This window comes from Odontesthes bonariensis, chromosome 22 (genome assembly GCF_027942865.1).
Source record: "Odontesthes bonariensis isolate fOdoBon6 chromosome 22, fOdoBon6.hap1, whole genome shotgun sequence".
Classification (NCBI taxonomy): Eukaryota; Metazoa; Chordata; class Actinopteri; order Atheriniformes; family Atherinopsidae; genus Odontesthes; species Odontesthes bonariensis.
In genome coordinates this window covers 30,983,681-31,005,166 of record NC_134527.1, presented here as the reverse complement: position 1 = coordinate 31,005,166, position 21,486 = coordinate 30,983,681, and the positions used below count along the sequence as shown (strand labels likewise).

Here is a 21,486-nt window from a genome sequence, read left to right as displayed (position 1 = left end):
GCTGGATTCCCCACAGAGGCCGTGGATTGTCTTCTATTTTGTTTTTACAGGTGTAGCAGCTGGTTGTCTGATTTTTCATTGTTTTCTCTGATTGTTTCTTCCTATCTCTGTTCGGTTTCTTTTTCTTTGCTATCCCTCTTTACCTGTCCCCCGGTCCGGTTCGGCACTATTACATGTTAAGTATTGTAAGAAAAATAAATAAACAAGCAGTTTCCCTTGGCAAAGCAAATGTGTTTGGCATAAATGGTATGCAGATTACAATTCTGCTGCCATAATGCTGGACAGAACAAGTAAAAATAAAATTTGTAAAAAATAAAAAAAAATTTAAAAAATGAAAAAAAAAAGCCCAGCAGGCCGGCTGAAAGAAATTCACCCTGCCAAGGACAGAGATGATGCACTTTTACTCCTCCATAATTGAGTCCATCCTCACCTCTTCCATCACCATCTGGTATGCTGCTGCCACCACCAAGGACAAGGGCAGACTGCAGCGTGTCATTCGGTCTGCAGAGAAGGTGATTGGCTGCAATCTTCCATCTCTCCAGGACCTGTATGCCTCCAGGACTCTTTTTTTCATTCAATTGAATTTTCGTTTAAATTTAATTTTTCAATTCTCTTCCTTATGTATTTGCATCACACATTCCCACCTGTTCCATTCTTTCTCATTTTATGGCTAGTACACTTTTACTGTTACCGCATATGCAGTTTACCAAGACATTTGGAAGTTACTTTTATTATAAAGATCATATTTCATTGATCATATAATTCTTTATGATACTTTATACACTGTATACATATGTTGGTATATATGTATTTCTATTATTTTTGCATTTCCTCATTTTGATAATAGCTAATCACATTGTTTTCATTATTTAAATGCGATGCAACTATCAATACGTTTATGTATTATGTTATATCTTAATATAACAGTATATATAACTTAGTATATAGATAGATAAATATATAGATAGCAGTTGCTAAGCTAGTTAAACATCTCCATGGCATAAGATGGTGGCACAGTGGATGAGATCCACCATGCGTTCCTTCCTTGAGGATTAACAACTTCCATGTAAAGCGTTGGGGGTCTTGGACATACTGATGGTAAGTGGGCTACTGGAACAAGATATTAATGGAATAGAGTGGACAATCTCACATTTGTGGAATGCTACTATTCCAGCAATCCCAGTGACAGTTGATATACAGTATGTAGAGGATGTGGGACCCATGGATATTTCAAAACCCAACATCTAAACTATCTAAGAAACAAATTCTGACCTTATCCAGACAGTATCTTATGTTCGGAAACAGAATATGCTATCACAACTAGAGATTGATAAGGTACAAAAAAGATGCTACAGCATCTTTGCCAGGACTGAGCCAGGATGAGAGGTCAGGGAGGAAACAACATCATCCTTATTCCCGCCTGAGAATGGGTACCAAGCCCCATTAGAAAGCCCTGGTAGCCTAAACACAAGAGCAGCTGACCTGAGATGGAAGATAATGAATAATGTGGATATTTCACTTTAATTCAGTTTTTTTATATAGAGCCAAATCACAACAAATAACTTCAAGGCACTTCAATGAGACAGTCCAATTCATTGTAATCATAATCCAATCAAATCCTATTAATCAAATTCAAAATGAGTCCAATTCATACATACAGAGCCAAATCAAAAAGAATTTCCTCGCTAAGGAAACCAACAGATTGCACCAAAACTTCTCTTCGGTCCAATCCCCCGTCTTGAACATGCATGAGGCGACTGTGGAGAGAAACGACTCCCTTTTAACAGGAAGAAACCTCTGGCAGAACCACAACCAGGAAGGGTGGCCATTCGCCTTGACCAGCTGGGGTTTGAGAGGACAGAAAAGAAGGGACAGCCAACACACCAACACCATTCTCCATTTAAAGCTAGAACTGCTTTTTATTCATCATTGATAGAAGAGAATAAGAACAATCCCAGGTTTCTTTTCAGCGCTGTAGCCAGGTTGACAAAGAGTCCGAGCTCTGTTGAGCCAGGTATTCCTTTGACTCTCAGCAGTGATGATTTCATGAGCTTCTTTACCAATAAAATTGTTTCTATGCTAGAGAAGATTGATGGAATCTTTCCCACAATTATCACTAATGTATAATCAAATAAACAGCTTTAGAAGTATCTTTAGAACCTGATTTGTGTTTAGATAGTTTCGGTCCAGTCGATCTCTCTGAACTAACAACGGCGATAGTCTCTTCTAAACCATCAACTTCAAGTGCAGTGCAGCAATGGGCCCTCTAAAGCTTTAGAGTGGTACATATCTTTTACACATGAAGTGGTTCTTTGAAAAATAGGCAAGAAAAACATTTGTGGTCATCAAATTTCCTTCATTACAACAACAATATCCCTTTCACTATAGTTTCAGTGTGCAGGCAACAGTAGCTTATGGCTACTTGAAAAAGAGAAGGCATAGAATTGGTGAGGGTGCTAACTCTGCAGAAACACCAAAGAACTGACCAGTGTCCTTATTTCAGAGTACTGGGACTAAAGAGCAAAGATTGGACATTCCTATAGACTATATCATCTCTAACACTTTCCTGTAGGAGCAACAACAATGTCGGAATAGTGAAAGAAACACCTATATAGGACTAAACACTAAATAAAACCCACCAGACATTAATGTTAGCATTAGTTCCACACAGCTAAGCTTCAAACAGTTAAACTATGTTGTGCATGTACGATTCTGATATGTTCTTTGAAGATTGTGGTGATCACATTGAAATGGTAAGGTTTTCTTGCATGTGCTCTAACCAACCTGCCTAACCTGGCATCTGAAAAACGAATCATGCACTTAAATTGGCTCATCAACCAGATTTAGACACATAGAAGGGATTCAAACATATCACTTCTCACAGAATAATTTTTTTCTCCTTCTTCTCCCTCACATTTAACACACACACCCACTGAAGGTTGTCTATCATCCTTGTTTATTGTAACTTCTTGTATATTCTGTACATAGAATAGCAGACAATTCTGCTTATCAAATGAAGTACGAGTGATTTTATAGCTGTGAAAGCTCTGATATTCTGTTGTACAATTCCAAGGAAGTTGTTTGGGATCATTGTGTATCGGTACTATAATAGTCCTGGTTTGCGAAGATTAGTGCTACGTGTAATATCGCTCATTTCTGCTCGGTATGTGTCACATCTATCCCAGATTTATACATAGAGACCAACACACACTCAAAAATGATACTAGTGTTTAGTTAATAGCTCTTAGTTCCAAGCTCATGCTTTGTAATTAACCCATCCATCCATTTTCTATACATGCTTAATCCAGTTCAGGGTCATGGGGGGTCTGGAGCCTATCCCAACTGTCACTGGGCAAGAGGCAGGTTACACCCTGTAAAGGTTGCAAGTCCATCACAACACCACACAGAGACAAGCAAGATAAACAACCATGCATGCTTACACTCACTCCTAGGGCCATTTAGAGACATCATTTAACCTAACCCAGGGGTGTCAAACTGGTCCTTGAAGGGGCTGTGTGGGTGCAGCACAGCTGACTTGTTTCCTTCAATCAACTGAACTGGTAAGACCTTCAGTGCAGACAGTTCAGTTGATTGAATGAAACAAGTCAGCTGTGCTGTCGCAGGGTTGGAACAAAAACCTGCACCCACACAGCCCTTTCATGGACCAGTTTGACACCCCTGACCTAGCCTAACATTGCATGTTTTTGGATGGTGGGAGGAAAGTGGAGTAACCAGAGAGAACCCACACATTTACAGAGAGAACATGCAAACTACACACAGGAAGGCCCCTGCTGGGATTTGAACCAGGAACCCTCTTGCTGTGAGGTGACAGTGCAAACCACCACACCACCATGCAGATCCCTGTAATTATTCATGTCAAAAATAATTTCACCGAATATTAATACTTTTCTTAAGCCACATTAACATTTGCTAGCTAAACAAGCCCCTATGATATGCCTAAGAAAAACTTTTCATAGTTCCCCGAACGGTGTATACCAATGGTAATTTTTCCACCATTTACTGTATAAAAACTACTGTTAATCACAACAGTGGTGTGGAAAGATATTCAGTATATCAATGCTTGAATGAACCATAAGTCTATCTCATACCTGCAGAGAAACTTTGTACTGCCTGGCATGACTTCGAGGGTGAAGCACTCTCCTCCATTAACACAGTAGTTCTTCTGGCTGTCACTGCAACGCATTATGTGACTGGAGGTCTTGGTCTTGGTTGTAGTAGAGATGCTGGTAGTAGCTGCAGAAAGAACAATTGCATTGACAAAAAGTAAAGGCAATTTTATGGTAAAATTCACTTTATAGTTATGTTTATTTTATAGTATTTTTTGTGTTTTGAAGTTTCATAAAAGCCCTTCTAGGGACAAGTGTTGCAAATTAGCATCTGCTTTAAACACTACTTGCATTGGAAACTTATCTATGTATTTCCATCCTTATTTAATAAATTAAGAAACATTTATTAAACTGGAGTTCAACACACAGCTACACACAAATACTTAAGTTACCCAGGTACACTAAATTTGGTGTCTTGGGGACTTTTTTATTCTCAAAGCAGGCTACTCAGTATCACCTCAGTAAACATGTTGTCATTTCTTTCAACACTTTTGTTTAATTGCTTTTGTTTTGAGAAAGCAAACATTGTGATGGGGTCTCTCAGGGCAGAGAGAATATTCTTTGATATTTAGAATAAATCAAAGAAGAAGCATCATTTACTTTACATAAGGGGTAACTGAATACAACTTACATTGCATAACAGGTGGATTATTATTTCCATAGTGTTGTTTTAGTTAAGTTAAGCTTCTGAATACTTCTTCCACCACTGACAAGATTTAAGATAATGGGACAGACTTGTATGATTGGTGCAGGCAGAAAACATTCACTGTGCTGACTGATGCTACCAAATACTCTATGTTCAGTCTATGCAAACGGCAACAAATAACAACTATGCAAATAACAACACGGCAGCTCTGAACTAACATTGCAATAGTACGCGTTCATTCATTCATTGGTCTTAAAGTATTGGTGAAATAAAGACAGATAATGCCTTATTTAGAGGCTGTATTGTCTCTGCCCTGTTCTCTCCCGTTATATGGATATACATGGATCTCAAGGACGCAGACTTTCACCAAACTGTTATCGGTGAGTATATGAATGTATTTTATGCCAGATATAAGGTCCAGGTTTAAAAAAAACGAACTTCCCCTTTGAAGTTCAGAAAATGTGAAAGTGCAATGATCATACCATTTTCATTTTTTTTTTGGCTTGTTTTTCTTTTTAGTTTTTCCTTTTGCAGAGGATGCCTTTTAAGCAGCAAATGAGGCTATGCTTATAGAATACTCCTCTCTATGCTTTTGTACTACTTGCTGGACCAATGAACTCTGCTATACCAATCAGGAACATCGACATGAAATTTACTGTAGTGGATGAGAGGACACTCGGGGAGGTAAATAACTTTGACATTTAACATTTTCATCATAGCATCCAGGATGACTTTCAAAATATTGTCGTCATCTGCCATTTTGCTAATTTCTCAATTTTCTGTCTCTATTTTCTGTCTTTTACAGTGGGAGCAAGACTCCCTATACTACCTGAAAAGCTGAAAAATGACAGAGCTGAGATTTGTATGAGGCAAGATGAATGTCTTTATCATGTTTTATGAAACGCCAGAAAGTAGGGGACTTGGTGTGTGTGTGTGTGTAGATATATGTGTCAGTCGTTTAATTGGCATTTTGTGTCAAATGACTGTAGTAGACAAGGGTTTTTATCATCTTCAGATCAGCATTTTGTGTGAACTCAAGACCTAGGTGCACAAAATCCTTTTCTATGAGAATGCTGGGTTGGGGTTTCAAGAGTAAGCCCATCTCACTGTTGTTGTTTTTTACAGAAACACACAAACACAGCAACAGCTTAGGGATAAAAAGACTGAGATTGATTGATTTTACCTGCCTCCATGACACCTGGCAATTTACTCTCATTCCACTTTCCAACAGCTGTGGGGCTGTCGTCTGCTGTCCAGTCAAAAATAAACTACCCTTATCTGATAATGCCATTTCTGATCAGCATTTGGAAATTGGTATCTAACACAGGATGTTGGTAGAACAGTTGCACAGGGTGTGCAGACTTTATGGGGCCTTGTGGATGGCCAGATCTGTATCTGAATCTAAGAACATAAACACATTAGACATCTTTAACAGTTTGAGGACACTTCAAGTCGTTAATCCATGGAGTGTGACTAAAACTTCAGCAGACACTTTGTTTAACCAGAAAAACCAAGGAAATCTTCCCCAACTATGACATTGTGCTTAGGGTCTGAGGTATTCCACCTTCTCAACACTGGAAAAATAGAACAAACATGATTTCTTTTACAAAGAACTTACACTACAATATGTGTATGATGCAACTTAATCTCAAACCAAAGCATGCTCATGTGGCTCGCATGACTCAATATCTGTCATTGCCAATTTGGTGCATAAAGGTGGACTGGTTTAGCTACAATGGCATGGTCATAATTTAATATTTTGTATGCAGTTGGATGCAGGACCCTGCATCCGCTTGTTGATCTCATTGTAAAGAGTGAGCTACTTCTTGCATTTTTATAAAATGCACAAGCATTTGTCCATGTGACACATCTGCAGGTTTAGTGCACAGTCCATCACTGTTCCTCCTTTTTGGTGCCCCGACCTCTCAAATAACCTCTGATGGGGACTCAATAGTCCTCCTAAGGAGGCAAATGGAGAATGATTTTATTAAAGTGCACCACTCTAAGTGGTTCTAGAAAATTGCCCCTAATTATATGGGCTGGGCTCAAAACCCTGGTTAGGGTTTCAGGAGCCAAAGAGGGTGGGTAATAGATGTGGTTAGGGTTAGGGCTTAGGGCCCCCCCTGGTTAGGGTTAGGGCCAGGTTTAGGGTCAGGGTTAGGATTAGGTCTAATTCGAAAACTTCCAAGTAGTGGTTGGAAACCGTTAAAGACTCACTTTATAGATGTCTGTAAGCCATGTGTAAAGGCAACCTTGGAAACATAATCGAAGCTTTGCAGCTAAAACAAATGTAGCAGCCTCTCATTTAGCATGCCAGAAGAAAATGACAGCTGATCTGACTATGTAAATTTGATGCAAATTTGAGCCTCAAGGCCCATTTATCTTGAGGAATGTAAAAACTAGTCTGCCAATTACAAATTTCAAACCCCAAGACAGTAAAAGTGCTTCAACTATGCAGTGACTGATGCACTGATGGAATTGTGTCTGCCAGCACCTTTTTAAAGATTAAATAATTAATCTCTCATGGCCTTAAAATATCTCCATTCCTTTGTCCTCATTCAGTTACTATGGACCTTTGAATATGCTTATCTGATCTGCCCACATCTCTGCCAGTCAGAAGATGACAATTGCCCTGTCAACTCAGCCTTTTTAATAATGACTCTGCTATGCTACTTAATGGCCAGTTCTAATAATGGGGTTTTGCAATCATACTTGTTTGAACCAAAGAGCGATTCTCAGAGGAGGAAGCTAAATTATACTAGGTCGTTGTTCAATTGTACAATTATGCAAGTCGAAGTATCAGAGCAGAAATGTACAATACTAGTCAGAAGTTTGGACACATCCACTCATTCAAAATGTATGGAAAAGTGTGTCCAAACTTTACTGGTATTGTATATTACTTTACTTTTATTTAGCGGGCACTTATCCGAAGCTACATACAAGTGAGGACCAAATTGGGGGGCAGTGTTTCAGTATCTAGCCCAGGATACTTAGATAAAACAGACTGGGAAGATGAGAACTAAACCAACAATCTTCCAATTAAAAGGCAAATACTCTACATTCTAAACTACACCCACCCACATCTATCACAAATACATGATATACAAATGTATTAACTTTGTATCACTTAAAAATACTAGAAACGGAACATGGATAACTTGAACCTTTGGTTTGACAAATTTATTTGCTGTTAGCTGTTAGTTAAACCTTGTTCTCAGCTGTGATTGTGTTTTATTTTGTTTGACTTTCTTGAGTTAGGAGAAGACATCCATTTCCATACTACATATGAAAGGAACATATTTGTATATCTGTACTTATCTAATATACTCTAAATGTGAAAATTCTCATGATATCAGCAATTCTGGAGTGGATTCTAGTCTCAATTATATGCAGGGATGCCTTTCACATTACAATTAGGGCTGCATATGAAAACAAGAATGAGAATGATGGCCTCAGCCTTGCCATCCCTACAGAAATGTTCAGGCTCTGTCACTGGGATGAGCTACTCCACCTTTAATTGTCTATAGTGCATATGCATCTAATGCTCGAGATTTCACAGAATTATTTTTTTCATTAAAAAGCTTGTAGCCTATTCTGAATCTTTTTGAGATAAATGCGGGATAAATTTGGATAGATCTCCAGTCTATCACTATGCCTCCAACTTCTGATCATTACATGCAGCATACATGTACACTCACACATTCAGGAAAGTTCATTACACATGGTGTGTTGGTCACCGTAGAGCACTTCTGTGGAGCCGATGGACTGTTGTTTTCACTATTTCAATAGTCACAATGGCCTCTATTCTACTGTATATTGAACTTGCTGTAAAAAGGGTTACAGACTTGGATGCATACATATATATTTGTAAATATAGTAGATATAAAATGAGAGGAGGAAGCTGTTGGACTTCTCTAGGTGTGTCTCCATATTTTTTAAGCATGGCATTGAAATTATGATTTGGTTGTTTATGTGATTTTTGTCAGTTCTGATCAATTCAAATGTCTCCTGTTGGACATGTATTAGTCACAAACAGAGCAATTCAAAATGTTTAATTTAAATATTCATAGTTTTTTAGAGAATTATGATTCATTCTTTCATTTCTTGTTGTGAATTGTGAATTTTCAGTTACTGCAATTTCAGAAACTTATTTGACTGCTAAGTCTACATATCTTTATGGAATCTCAAATGAACATGCTCTACCTCATTGTAGGATGGCAAAAATTAGTGGCGGTATGTCAATATATTGACACGATGAATTTAGCAACAATCATATAGAAAATATTTTCTTACTTCTTACAGTAATGATGTTGAAACACTATTTCTTGAGATAGCCTATTTTTATATTTTTTAAGATAAAGGTATTGTACTATGACAGGTTTAGCTTAGAAGCGAGGAATAAGAGGAATTTGGAAGAGGAATTCGGGGAGGTCCTCAAGGATGTTCTGGCAAACCATTCAACGACTCAGAAAGGAAAAGCAGGAGCCTTCCCAGATTGTGCTTCACCTGGGTGGAGAACTGCTGAGCCAAATCCAGCTAGCATGTCCACCATTGAGGAGGCAGAGTCTGAGGACTTGGGTGAAGACTCGTCCATCACCTTGGCAGAAGTCATAGAGGTTGTTAAAAAGCTTCCCGGTGACAAAGTGCCTGGGGTGGACGAGATTTGCCCTGAGATGCTAAAGGCTCTGGACATGGTGAGGCAGTCTTGGCTGACATGTCTCTTCAATGTCGTATAGAGGTCTGAGTCAATGCCTATGGAATAGCAAACCGGGGTGGTGGTTCCCATTTTTAAGAAAGTGGACCGGAGAGTGTCTTCCGACTAAAGGGGGCTCACACAACACAAGAGGTGGAAAGATGGATTGGAGCTTTGTCAGCTGTAATGAGGACGCTACTCTGGTCCGTTGTGATAAAGAGGGAGCTGAGCAGGAAGGCGAAGCTTTCAATTTACTTGTCCATCTTTGTTCCAACCCTTACCTATGGTCACGAGATCTGGGTAGTGACCAAAAGAACAAGATTGCGGATACAATCGGCTGAAATGGGTTTGATTCGCAGGGTGGCTTGGCTCAGCCTTACAGATAGGGTGAGGAGCTTGGCCATCCAGAGGCAACTCTGAGTAGAGCCGCTGCTCCTCCACATAGAAAAGAGTCAGTTGAGGTGGTTCAAGCATCTGGTTGGGATGCCTCCTGGTCGCCTCCCTTTGGAGGTTTTCTGGACATGTCTTTCTGGTAGGAGGACCCGGGGCAGACCCAGAATTCTCTGGAGGAATTATATATCCCTTCTGGCCTTGGATCCCAATGAGGAGCTGGAGAGTGTCGCTGAGGACAGAGATGTCTGGGTTTCTCTCCTGAACTTGTTGCCTCCATGACCGGACCTCGGTTAAGCGGATGACAATGGATGGATGGATGGAACTAATTAGAACAGCAAAGAAAAAATATTTCACCAATAAATTTGATGGCTTCTTATGATAGTAAAACTAAAAGTACATGGTGAGCAATCCACCAGATCCAGAGTAGTAAAAAGACTGCAGCCACTTCTTCATCCTTGTTTGTTGATGAAACTAGCATTTGCAGTATGTATATAGACCTATGTGATATTGCACATGCTTTCGATAATTCTTTTGTCAGTCTAGTCAGTAGTATTTAGCTTCATAAGAGAGTCCTTTCGCTGGTTCTTGTTGAGGGTTTAATATTACCTTTAACTATATATATGCATTGTGCTTATACAGAGTTGATAACTCCTTTCTGAAGGGAACAAGCATTGATCCCACGGTGTGAAGGGTTAAAACAGGAAAGAGACTGAGTTGAGTGTTGAGAGAAACTTTTACATGCTTACAGGGAGAGTCAAAGCAGGTGGGATGAAGCCTATCGTGGAAAAGTACCGGACACAGGGAGATAGGGAGGAGTTTTCCTACACAGGAAGAGGACATCTGACTGGAGCAGAGATGGGGTATGAGGCTGATATTGGACCAAGAACCAATCAGGAAAAGGTCTAAACCACGGTTTCTCCCCAACTTTTGGACCAATAATATTTACGTCATATTTTTATGGCAAAATATAAGTTTATTTTGCAAAAGAGTGGTAACCTTTTTCTGATCAGACTGCCTGGCACAGAGAGGTCCACAGCGCTGTGTAACTTGAACCTTGAACCATTTAATAAATTCTGACCTAGACTTTTTTTATCCTCTCTCAGACAAACGAAAACGACAATCTCCATCTGAGTTTCTGCAAGGCTGCCATTCTTCACTTTAGAGCCGTAAATCTCATTACTAATGTAAATAATTCAGCAGTTGGTCATGATAGGATCAGGTCATGTCTAGTTAAAATTTTTCAAAGATCTAGCTATTGACTTATGTGTTTTTTAAAATTTTTAGAGAATCAAATCAAAATCATCAAATCAAATTTATTTGTATAGCACATTTCATGTACAAACAGTTCAAAGTGCTTTACATAAAATAAAAGCATTGCAGCAGGGAGTGCAAGAAGCATTAAAAATACATAAAATAATATAAAGAGAAACAAATAAAATCATTTAAATGAATTTAAAATCAGGCAACAGTCTAGATAAGTTAAAAGATATTTCATGCATAGACACATAAGAAAAGAAATGTTTTTAACCTGGATTTAAAAATGTCTACATTTGGGAAAAGTTTAATCTCCAGTGGCAGTTTGTTCCACTTATTTGCAGCATAAAGCTAAATGCTGCTTCTCCATGTTTAGTCTGGACTCTGGACTGGACCAGCTGGCCTGAGTCCTTGGATCTAAGAGCTCTGCTGGCTTTATATTCTCTGAACATATCACAGATGTATTTTGGGCCTAAACCATTCTGGGATTTGTAAACCATCAGCAGGCTTTTAAAATCTATTCTGTGACTGACTGGAAGCCAGAGTAAAGATTTTAAAACTGGTGTGATGTGTTCAGATCTCTTAGTCCGGGTTAAAACTCCAGCAGCAGCGTTCTGGATGAGCTGCAGATGTTTAATGCTCTTTTTTAGAAGTCCAGTTAAAAGAGCGTTACAGTAATGGAGTCTACTGGAGATGAATGCATGGATGAGTTTTTCCTGGTCTTTTTGGGAGAGGAAACCTTTAATTCTGTTGATGTTTCTGAGATGGTAAAAAGCTGCCTTGGTGACAGCTTTGATGTGGCTGCTGAAAGTCAGATCTGAGTCTATCAACACTCCGAGGTTACGAACCTGGTCAGTGATTGTAAGGTCCAGAGTCTCAAGATATTTACCAACGCTGACCCTCTTCTCTTTGCTGCCAAACAGAATGATCTCAGTTTTGTCTTCATTTAATTGTAGAAAATTCTCTCTCATCCAGGTGTTTACTTCCTCCAGGCACTGACACAGTACGTCTGCTGGGCTGCAGTCGTCCGGTGACAGAGATACATAAAGTTGTGTATCGTCTGCATAACTGTGATAATTGATGTTAAAATTCTGCAATATCTGACCCAAAGGGAGCATATACAAGTTAAACAGAAGAGGTCCAAGAATTGACCCCTGGGGGACTCCACAAGTCATTGCCACTCGCTCAGATTCATAGCTGCCAATTGTAACAAAATAACTCCGGCCTTCTAAGTAGGACCTGAACCAGTTAAGGACCGCTCCAGAAAGTCCAACCCAGTTTTCCAGCCTGTGCAACAGGATTCTGTGATCTACAGTATCAAACGCAGCGCTGAGGTCCAACAGAACCAGGACTGAAACATTACTAGAATCAGTATTCAACCTAATGTCGTTTAACACTTTGACCAGAGCTGTTTCAGTGCTGTGATGACGTCTGAAGCCTGATTGAAACTTATCAAGACTTCCACTTTCATTCAGAAAGTCGTTGAGCTGGTTAAATACAACTTTCTCAATAATCTTGGATATAAAAGAGAGGTTAGAGACAGGTCTGTAGTTGTTGAAGAGAATATAATTACCTAAAATCCCTCAAGTGGTTCCTGTCTTTAAATCTGGAGACAAAATATATTTTTTTTAACCACCAAATTTCTGATTAGGCAATTGCAAGTCTTTAGAGAATTCTGTTATTATCATAGAATGATAACAGCTTCAAGAGTGAAATATTTTGTGCAAACACCAACTTCCATTTATGAAGAATTTATCTTCAGATTCTACAGAAGTTTGAAGTTCTAATGAACATGCCTGAAGCCTGATTCTTACAGATGTTTGTAGAGGCGCACCCTCTCGGTCACCGCGGTCTCTGCAGTGTTCATTTTTTTCTTTTTCTTGGTCAGCTGTTTCCGGTTGAGCTCGCGCGAAGTCAGAAAAAAAGTTGTGTGCGCGCCCTTGCGACGCGCGAGGATTTTTTAGTTTGCGACGGGGGGCGTGGCGGAATTTTGGGTCACGTGACCGTTTGTGCCATTTGCGACCAGCTAGTAAGAATGGGTCAAAGCGAGGTTGCGCCGAGTAAGAATCAGGCTTTAGAAATTTGTCTTGATTCTTGATTTCTTTATATGTTTTTATCCATAAACATCATCATCAGCAGGTTTGAGCACCTCGATAAAAGCAGGTGTTTTGCTTGTTTGCTGGTCTGGAAGATTCAGGTATGTTTTTACACAATACCAAAAAGGAACATTTGGAACATCAGTATTGATCTTGGAGAAGCAACTGTTGCTGCCCATCACTCTGGGAAGAGTTATAAGACCATGTCCAAATCATTTTCAGTTCATCATTCTACATGCCTCAGTTAACATGTTAAATGTTTGTGACAGTACAATTAGAAGATGACTGATAAAGTATGGCTTGTTTGTATGGAAGGCCAATATAAAGGTATTCTCTTTTGAAATGACATGGCATTATGGCTTAGGTTTACAAAGCTCAATTTGAACAAACCATATTAATTCAGCAGCAATCAGCACAGTTACAGCTCAACTTGGCCATTTAATGAACCTCCTTGTCCTAGTACACATACAAGGGAGGGAAATGTAGTTATAACCTACGTAATAGTATAAAATGCTTTTATTTTTATGGTAGTCGTAATGACTATTAAAACACCAATGTGTTCCAACTAACTAGCCTTCTTCAGGAGGTCAAACAGATTAATGAAGTCCAAGGCCCTTTTCCAGTGAATTCCATCAATATGAGCTCTCCAACTGATGGAGTTTTATTTCCATCATTATTACTCCTATTATACTGATATCTATTTAATGTAATGAAAATGAGTGGCAGGCTTTTCAAGCTTTTTTAAAAAATAATATTAACCCAAAAATCAAAATGACAAGCTAATTTTTTAGATGCATCTTTGTGTACAAAATCAACAGATAGAAATACCACCCTTAATGCAAGTAGCTTCCACCCAAGTGGCTCAAAGAAAATCTGCCTTTTGGATAGTTCCAATTAGTACGAAGAATTTGTGACCAAGAAAGGGAGGCCAGATCTGGGGAGATGATGTCACATTTTTGAGGAATGAAGATATAATAACATTACTGTTCAGTCAGCAAATATCTGAACAGACAAACTTTTCTACAAAAAGAGATGCTCCCTAACAGGTAAAATACAGAGTTGTATTTGTGACGACATACAGTACAGAGGCAGAAAAGGATAGACAGGTCATTAATACGATTTGGGGGATTATTGTGTGCTACAACATAGAGTAATTTGTTTTCTTTATCACTGTATCACTTTATCACTTCAACACTCAATCCATAGTTAATTTCAGACAAAAACCAAAATACATCATTGGGTCCAAAACCAAAAGGGTCCTACATAAAATATCCAGACCTGTATGAGGAGTTTGATTTTACAGCTTTTTTGCAAAAAAATTATCATGTAACTTGGGTATCATATTGTTTTCTTTCTTTTAACAAAATGTTCTAGTGATTAGAGTGGTTATTCATTACGATATTCTATTTTGACTACTGCTGTGGGCTAAATCTGATAGATTCCAGTTTGTTCTTGTAAATGAAGAATCTTCCTCACACACAAGAGTAAGTCATGGAGTTCCTCAGGGTTCTGTGCTTGGACCGATTCTTTTCACTTTATACATGCTTCCATTCGGTAACATTATTAGACAGCATGGCTTAAATTTCCATTCCTATGATGATGATACTCAGCTGTACTTATCTATAAAGATTTGACCGAAGAGAAGTTGGTTTCCTTAGCTAGGAAATTGTTTTTGAATTGGCTCTGTATGTATGAATTTGACTCTTAACCCATTGACGCCGGATGTTGCTTAGCGCAACATTGCCCCTCGCGCCGGTTGTTGCGTAGCGAAACATTGTCCCTAACGCCGGTTGTTGCGTAGCGCAACATTGTTCATTTATCATTATTTTCAAGACGCATGCAGCATGTAATGCACAATAATTGGTTCAAATACACATGAGGTGGGTGTTTTCGATTAGCCTGTTCTGCAATAGTGCGTTTGTAGCTAATTTGACAGCTCGGCTACAATGGCTGCGGTTAACGAGACATACTGTGACAGCGATGGAAGTGATGTGGAGTTGGCGCGGCCACACACCATCCAACTCGAAGTGGAGCCCCGTGTCAAAGCAGGAGATGAAATCTTTCATCGGTCTCTGCCTAACTTTTGGAATAATCAAACTACCAACTCGCCGGGATTACTGGAGGCAGAGCAAGTGGCTGTATCAGACAAATGTAGCCCGAGTGATGGCACGAGATCGTTTCGACATGATGTAATTATTTATTCTTGCGCTGCATTCTGACGACTTCTCATTCTTATTTGAGTGGCGTTGCCCTTATGTCAAAAAAAAGAGAGCCCGGTGCGAATTACTGCAGTATGACAACTATGATGTTTTAGAAGTCGTGTCACTGAAGTTTACAGTATAACTGCACAATGCAAGATATATTGCAGGGTTTTTTTTATCATTCATTATTATTGCTGATATTATGATTATGATTTAGTTATAGTATAGTAACAGTATAGTAATAGTAGTATAATAAATAGCAGCATTGGGTATTATCCTGAATCATAAAGCAAAACTACATGAACCAAATGTCCAACATTGATAAAAAAAAAAAAAAAGTAATACAATCCAGCCAGCGAAAATTTTTTAAATTTTTCTTAGGTGTTTTCAATTAATTGTTTTTAGTTCAAAAAACCCTCAGGCATTGAGGACCTTTTCTAAAAACTGGCTTAGGCATTGAGCAGCCTTTTTTGCAGGTGCTTTAGGCGCCAATGGGTTAATGGTGGAATTCCACAGAAAAATTAACTTGGACTTCACTAATCTGTTTAAACCCCTGAAGAAGGCTAGTTAGCTGACACACGTAGCTGTTTTAGAAGTCATGACTATGCCATGAAAATAAACTAACTTTCAACAAAAATTTCTATTATGAGCTTTTTATTTTTTTATTGACATATTTAAGTTCTTTATAAACATTTCAGTTAAAGTTAAGAAAATTCTCTCAAATTAATAGTTTTCTGAATACATATATCTAGGACGATGTCATCATCATTCTCTCTCATGGTATTCCCTCATAAATTGTCACTTTTTATCAACATATTCATAATTCAAGAATGGAGAGAGTGTTTTTTTTAATCCTCATTGTTTTGCAACATTTTCAAATGAAATTCCGCAGACAAGGTATGTATGAAAAAGTATAATTTTTAATGTTTGCGGAAATAAATGATTAATTCAACATTTTTGATTTACCCAATTTACCAGTTTGGTGAATATGACTATAAAAACTAATGAAGCCCCTGCTGCCACCATTATTGTAGCTTAGCTAACACACACAGGGTAATAAATCACAGTGTTATGACCACAAGAGAAACATAATCGTTGCGAGCCACTGGCAGACAGACTATATGAGAGTGTTGTTCTTCCTGGCGGCACAGGAAAGGGGGGGCTTCAATTAGCCTCCAGTTTGCTCTGACCTTGAAATGGAGTACAGGCAGAAAACAGGAAGTCTCCCTGTATCACAGCCCCCAGTTTCAGTTTGTGTCATGCATCATTTATTGATTTTCATTTATTCATAAGACTAGAAATATGCATCTACACATTTCAGGGCTCTTTCACGTTGCCAGTTCAGGACATGCCTGTTTGCAGCAGAGAGATTAGGAATTTAATGTTACTGAAAAAAGGAGGGTAATGATTAAGATTAATTTCAGTTCTGCTTGAATGAGCAGCCCTTATTCAGTGAGGTCAAGGTCACAAACTTAAATGTCAACTTTTAAAATGTCTATTCATAGGAAATACGCTTCGGTCTGGTTTCTATCACCAATAAAGCAGTCAGTTTAGTGTGATCAGCAGGTGGTGGTATGGTCTATATTACACATGGCCATGATAAACTGAATAGTGGTCGCTATCAACAACAAAACTTGGAGGAAAAAGACAAAAGAACTTGTCTTGGTCATATCTGCGATGAAAATAGAGAGATCTTCAGAAATTCTTTTCAGCATTTGGGATTATTATTTCATGTCAACGAGTGCTGACTGTACTCGCCCTTGTAAGGCAGAAACAGTTGATTGCTAATGATTACTAATGTCAATATATATATATTTATATATAAATTCATACACACACATATCTACTGGAACAAGTAAAGATATGAGCTCTTTTAATAGAAGAAAGGTTTTCCTATTGGTTTCTGGATACATTGTGGTCAACAATAACTCTGTTTCTGGTAAGAGATGTTGTGAAAAAATTTTTCTGAACGTTCTATTGATTTGGATTAGGATTAATGATAATAATGATAATGAAATAATAACAATAATAATAATAATGATAATAGTTGTAGTATTTGTGTTGAACTGATGATTCAGGAAACATTCTTGCTCAGCATAACTTATTGTACAGGCCTATATCTATATGAGGAAGGAATATTTTGTTTTATTTGGAATTTTGCTCAGCATTTCACTGAATTCTGAGCAAATTCAAATTCTGCTCTGTACTCAATAATATTACTGATAAAACTATAAAACTATAAATAAGTGTTTAACAGTTCCACTGTTCGGTTGCAGGAAAGGATTTAGGTTAATAAAGCAACATAAGATCACCATGGCACATAAGAGGATGTCAATAATAAATAAAGGTTTCTTTATGAACAGTAGTGAGAGTATACTTATGATGCTACAGTGATGCTAAGGCCATTTGATAATAAGAAAATAACGACTTTAAAGCTGCGGTCGGCAACTTTTTTTTAGTCATATTAGCTTGAACTGTCATGGGATTCAGGAAGTAGAATATTAAATAGGCTGTTTAGAAAAAATAACGAAATCTGTAGCTCCCTCTGAAGCCTGTAATCATGCTTGCAAAAACCGAGCGCTCCCGGCTGTTTTTAACCAATCAAGTTAGGGTGGAGGAATCCTACCTGTCAATCACAGCTTGTGCACACGCTGCTGAGCGTGAGTCTGCCCCAGCTTGTGTGCGCTCACACTATCGCAAGCCAACGCTGCCATATCCACACGTCGAGAGCACACGCTATATATCTTAAAGATTGCGTTCTGTTTTTTTATATCACGCGTGGTATAAGGACGCCCGTAAAAAGCGCCCCCTTTTCCTCCTTACGGGACTCGCTGTATAATGCTTGAGCACGCGTGCCGAAATACACCACATTACATTGCATTTCACAGACACCTTTGACCAAAGCCTCTAAGCAGGAAGAGGGGAAGACATCTAGGCACAGTGTACAGTTGCAACACTGACAGCATTGTCCGACGCAAGGTACAAGAAGATGTAGGCTAGCATAAGAAAAAAAAGTGTTAAGAAGCAAAATGTATATAATATACAAAGACATAGGCGCAGTGTGCAGTTGCAACACTGACAGCATCGTCCAACACATGGTAATAGAAGATGTAGCCTAAAATAATAAGGGTAACACAGCAAATGTAAATAAACAGGACATTTAGGTGCAGTGTACAGTTGCAACACTGACAGCAATGTCCAACACATGGTAAAATGATGTAGCATAAAATAATAAGACACATACAAGGCAATTTAGGCACACAAATATGTTAAAAGCAGAAGCTAAAAACTAGTCATCTAGAGGACGCGTGGTGTATTTCGGCAGGCGTCCTCTAGATGACTAGAGCACGCGTGCCGTAAGGAGGAAAAGGGGCGCTTTTTATGGGTGTCCTTATACCACGCGTGATATAAAAAAACAGAACGCGATCTTTAAGATATATAGCGTGTGCTCTCGACGTGTGGATATGGCAGCGTTGGCTTGCGATATCACACTGGTGTGAACTCACGTGCACAACCTCGTCCACAGAGGGGGAGGGGTTTGGGGGGCGATTCGGAGCTTGTTAGAGGTTGGGGGAGGGACCTGAAAGTTGTATCAGTTAGAATTTTCCGACTTTAGACTCGCAATTTTGAAAACCTGCCGACTGCAGCTTTAACATTAGTCAGTACAAGACAGAATCAACATCCATCCAACATTTGTCATATCCAACATTTAAATGTGAGTTAGTGATTCCACAGCACATAGGAATTTGGAGATGAAGAAGTAAATCTCTGCTCCAGCCAAAAACAACGACAAAAACCCCCAAAACATCTTGATAACAGAAACCCACCGACCTGTGCCGAATACTTAAAAGACCAAGCAATGGGTTTGTAGGGTAATCTCTGCAAATTACTGTTTTTTCTTTATTTTCTTTAATAAATTAATTGAAAGAGTTGACTCGGGAACAGAACATGACATTCAGGGAGCACAACCTCTGTGCAAAGACCATTTAAATACTTTACAAATCTCAGCTTGATAAATTAATGACAAAATCTGTGATTTAAGAGGAAAAAAAAACTTTAAAAGCCTTTTTTAAGCAGTACTAAATTTTGTTTTTAGATTAATGAAAAAAAAATAGCTTTTTGAGGTTAGCTTGTATCATGCCCAATGTTACAGTATTCATTTTCTTCATATTAGATGCCAATTTATTTATTTATTCATTTAAAAAGAAAAATTAGATTCTATTTAAAGAAAAGAAAAACAACATTGAATACTTACAGATAGTTTGGATGATATTATTGAACTCCTGTGTTGTTTGTGGGTGGGGACTCTGCTTTGCAATCATAGGACGTTCAGCATTCAGCACAGACTTCTCTTCCACAAAAACCTCAGGATGTCCTGGGGTAATAGCAATGGTGGTTGTTAGGGACACAGTAGAGGGAGTTGAATGAGGAATTGAGACAGTGATTCCAAGCGTAGGGTCAACTGATATAATAATTGGGTCCTGTCCAATGGGTTTTGGATCTAAGTGAGTGGGTGGTTCATACTCAAAGATCTTATCCACAAAGACCCATTTTAGGCCAGCTGTGCAGAGGGCTAAGCTAAGCAGACAGGCCAGGATGGGCAGAATGCAGATTTTTTCAGAGTGCAGGCAGTGGTTAATCTGTTCCACCTCTATGCACACACAGCAGGTCCCTGGCAAGGCCACAATCTCCAAAGCCCCCACATGCTCCTCATTGCCACCAACACCTCCCTCTGCAATTCCCTTTACGCCCTCTTCCTCACTCTCACCAGCTGCCTCTGTCTCCTCTGGTTTCTCCTCTGGGACTGGTCCAGTATTAAGAGTAGAGCAAGTGGGGGAGGCTGTTCCTGGAGAGGGAGCTGGTCCTGCAGTGAAGTCCTCCATTCCCTCAGTCATCCTTTTGAACTGCCGGATGAAGTGTGTCTCTGAATGCCTCAACTATTAAAACAGTGCATCATACAGTGGCTGTCTGCCACCAGTGTCCATTCGTATATTTTCCATCATGAGGTCACAGAATCCAAGCAGGGATTTTAAAAGAAGGTAAAAAAAAACAAAATGCTCTTCAGAAAGTCAAAGTCTGAGGAGGTATGTAGACAGCCAGCGTCAAAGGGAAATTAGTTCGTTTCACATGTTTTTTCACATAAAAACGCGTTCATGGGACTGATTGGTAGTAAAATTATCTGCAAAAATTGAATACAATTAAAGGTAAATAAAAAGATTTTCAGAACATTGCATTATTGAATTGTTCCCTTTGGTTTAGTCATTAGCAGTGGTTGATCAGCAACACTCACCCACCTGAACACTTTGGCAGGAGAAACAGAAGTGGCAGTGTCGAAGTGATGGGTCGGCTGCAGCAACTGTATTGTCAAGGACAGTATGGCCAAGCACTGCAGTGGCAGGTGGGACATGCTGTCTTGTCTAAAGTGCCTCGAGCAGCTAAAAGGCTGAATCATCAGGGAGCGGCAGGTGTCCTTCCGATCAGTGCAGCCCGAGAAACAGATGAGTAAGGGGAAAGAGATTGAAAAAGAACCATAGAGAGCGGGAGGGGGGCTGCAGTAGCAGAGAGGGTCAGAAAAGACTGGATACTCCCCTTCCTTCCTCTCTCCCTCTTCCTCTCTCAATAATTTCTCTTCAAGTGGCGAGCATGGCAGCCTCTGGCCTCCTCCCACTCTGCCTTTCTTCCTCTCCTTCCAAGCTGCTCCTAACCCAGCACAAAGCATCCAGCTAAGCAAGTTCCTACTTGATCCAATTAGAGCGTAAGTCAGCGAATCACAGACAAGCAGACTGCTGTAACCATCCCTCCCATCCCTCCCATCCCTCCCAGCAACACTCCCTATTGATTATACTGAGTGTGTTTCTTTTTGAAGCAGAAGGACCATACACACATAGATAGATAGATAGATAGATAGATAGATAGATAGATAGATAGATAGATAGATAGATAGATAGATAGATAGATAGATAGATAGATAGATAGATACATCATATTCATTCAAATCAAAATTAGTACAACTCATACAATGGCAATTAAAAAAGAAAGCAAACCATCAAAACCAATTTTCAATTAAATTCACCGT

The 21,486-nt window shown here is 39.1% G+C and overlaps 1 protein-coding gene across 3 annotated transcripts in view; it reads right to left on the bottom strand.

The window, feature by feature from the left end:
- Positions 1–21,105, bottom strand: part of nrg1 (neuregulin 1) — an 86,815-nt gene extending 65,710 nt beyond the window's left edge. For 2 of the 3 annotated variants that reach the window (XM_075456048.1, XM_075456050.1), the window contains exons 1-2: positions 19,666–21,105; positions 4,110–4,254 (exon numbers count right to left, since the gene is read on the bottom strand). In XM_075456048.1, coding sequence (XP_075312163.1) covers positions 4,110–4,254; positions 19,666–20,305 — 785 coding nt within the window. In that variant the 5' untranslated portion in view covers positions 20,306–21,105. The remainder of the gene's footprint in view (positions 1–4,109; positions 4,255–19,665) is intronic. The other variant, XM_075456049.1, reaches the window with a different exon arrangement.
- Positions 21,106–21,486: the final 381 nt, after the last annotated feature.